We start from the raw sequence: 2,500 nt of genomic DNA on the forward strand, positions 1-2,500 counted from the left end.
TGTTAATGGGAAAGAAAATTGACGCAATTCGACACATCAATGTCAACTTAATCTTGGGGGTCAAGTCTGTATCAAATAATGTCAGCTTCAGAAACAATAGGATTCAATAGTTGTAACGTCACTTCCTTCCTAATGACGCATGGTAACTTAGTAACACTGGCTCTAAACTATCGGAACAATGGCGGACGCCCGTATGAAATATTTCTCCGGCGAGCATAAAAGCATATCCAGAGGGGAAAAAAATTAAATTTGATCATGTTTTGACTTATACACATTCTGATCACAAGACATATGAAAAGTTCTAGCCAGCTTGAAGAATAAAAAGTAATGATTTTCTTTGTTTAGAACCAAGATGGCCGCCGTTGCCGGGCGGCGTGACATCAGACTACTAAATCCAATTCACAAGGGTTATTATCACAAACACCCCATCCTCCTCCCCCTCCCCCCCTACTCCCCACACACATAAGAACAAACAAATTTTTAAAAAAGCCATTAAAATAAAAACGAAAACATATAGAGATAAAATACAAAAACAAAAGCAAAAATATAATAAAAAATGAATAACCCCCGCAATACACAAGAAAAACAAACCAAAAACAACAAAGACAAACTCAAAAAAAAAAAAAAAAAAAAAAAAAAAAAAAAAAGGACAAACAAACAAAAAAAAAAAGAAGGAAAAAACAAAACAAACCAAAAATAAAAACAAAACAAGAAACGGACAAACGCAAATAAAACCCAACAAAAACAACAACAAAAGATAAACCTCACATAAAAAAAAAAACAAAAAAAAAAAAAAACAAAAAAAAAAAACCCATAATAAGCGTAGAAAAAAGCAAAAGTTAAAAAATCTGTTGAGTTACTTCAGATAGATAGATAGATAGATAGATAGATAGATAGATAGATAGATAGATAGATAGATAGATAGATAGATAGATAGATAGAATAATATAGATAGATAGACATATAAATAGATGGATAGACAGACAGATAGATAGATAGATAGATAGATAGATAGATAGATAGATAGATAGATAGATAGATAGATAGATAGATAGATAGATAGATAGATAGATGGAGAATACGTGTGTCTGTGTCTCTGTGTTTATGTGTGTGTGTGCGCGCGTGTGTTACCCATATAAATTATACATAGATATATGATCTGGGAGAAACGTACTTATCTGAAGTGGTGGAAGTAATCACAACCTCAGGCATCTCGATGCTCGGAATCTTGTTGTTTTTACTGCTGTTGTTGTTGTTGACAGTTGTAGATGCGTTGGAGTCGTCTGGAAGGATAGACTCGGAATAAACCTGTGGGGAGAGAAAATTTTGGGAATATATATATATATATATATATATATATATATATATATATATATATATATATATATATATATATATATATATATATATATATATATATATATATAGGGAACACGGTTGACGTAACTTATCTTTTTGATATTGTTCTTTTTTTTTTTTAAAATGATTTTTATAAAGAGGAATATCCACTAAAAGTGCCCAGACCGCTTTACAAGGTGTTTCTGACCAATAACAAAAACACTTAACATGTAAGACGAGACATGGCGCCTGTTTTAGGCGATATTACACTTTTTATCCGACAAAGACAACGCTGTTAACGGCCTGGTGCTCATTATACACCTGAGTACGGTGACAGAATATGAGTAAATAACCTTTTCCAAGCACTCAACTATGCGCCGAGCGAGGCTCGAACCCAGAATCTTCTATCCGAAAACGAGTTGTCATACCACAAGACCACATAGCCGCACATATTAAAATTACGGTGTATGAAACAGTGCCAGACAAAGGAAGAAAGAGAAATACAAGGAAAAAAAAAAGAAACAAAACAAAAACAAAAACAAAGACAACCCCCCCCCCCCAAAAAAAAAACAAACAAAAAAAAAAACCAAAAAAAAACACACACACAACCGACAAAAAAAAACAAAACAAAACAAAACAACAACGAAAAGTCACTTCAAAGAATGAGCCTTTCACGCCTGGAGATCGAACTGGAGACCTGATTACCGGTCAGACGTGTTAACCCTGACACCACAGAGGTGATCCGACAGTTGGGACAATTGAATGGCAATAGATAGTATACGCACAGCATTGCCATCCGGAAACATAACGGACCAACACACAGAACTATGTGTAATCTTGGTAGTTTACAGTCTGGTTATTAGTGAGAGAATTACTCATAAACGTGAATGGCAAAAAAAAAACAAACCGTCACAACATTGCCATCCGGAAACATAACGGACCAACACACAGAACTATGTGTAATCTTGGTCGTTTATAGTCTGGTTAATAGTTAGTGAAAATTACTCATAAACGTGTATGGCAAAAAAACAAAAACAAAGGCCTGAGTGACGACTTCGTTCTAATCATAAATTCCCCATAAGGGTACGCAAAATATCCGCTGTGAATTCCCGCTACCAACACATAACACAAACATTGAAGTCGAGAGGACGAGAACGAAGAC

At 34.4% G+C, this 2,500-nt stretch overlaps 1 protein-coding gene across 1 annotated transcript in view; it reads right to left on the minus strand.

The window, feature by feature from the left end:
- LOC144959023 (myosin-IIIb-like) overlaps positions 1 to 2,500 on the minus strand; it is a gene marked incomplete in the record, with an annotated part of 230,741 nt that overhangs the window by 57,403 nt on the left and 170,838 nt on the right. The window contains 1 exon segment of the mRNA XM_078891357.1: positions 1,175 to 1,308. Within this exon segment, the coding sequence (XP_078747483.1) occupies positions 1,175 to 1,308 (134 nt within the window).

Source organism: Berghia stephanieae, chromosome 13, assembly GCF_034508935.2.
Source record: "Berghia stephanieae isolate SIO BIC M18660-M18661 chromosome 13, UCSD_Bste_1.3, whole genome shotgun sequence".
NCBI classification, from domain to species: domain Eukaryota; kingdom Metazoa; phylum Mollusca; class Gastropoda; order Nudibranchia; family Aeolidiidae; genus Berghia; species Berghia stephanieae.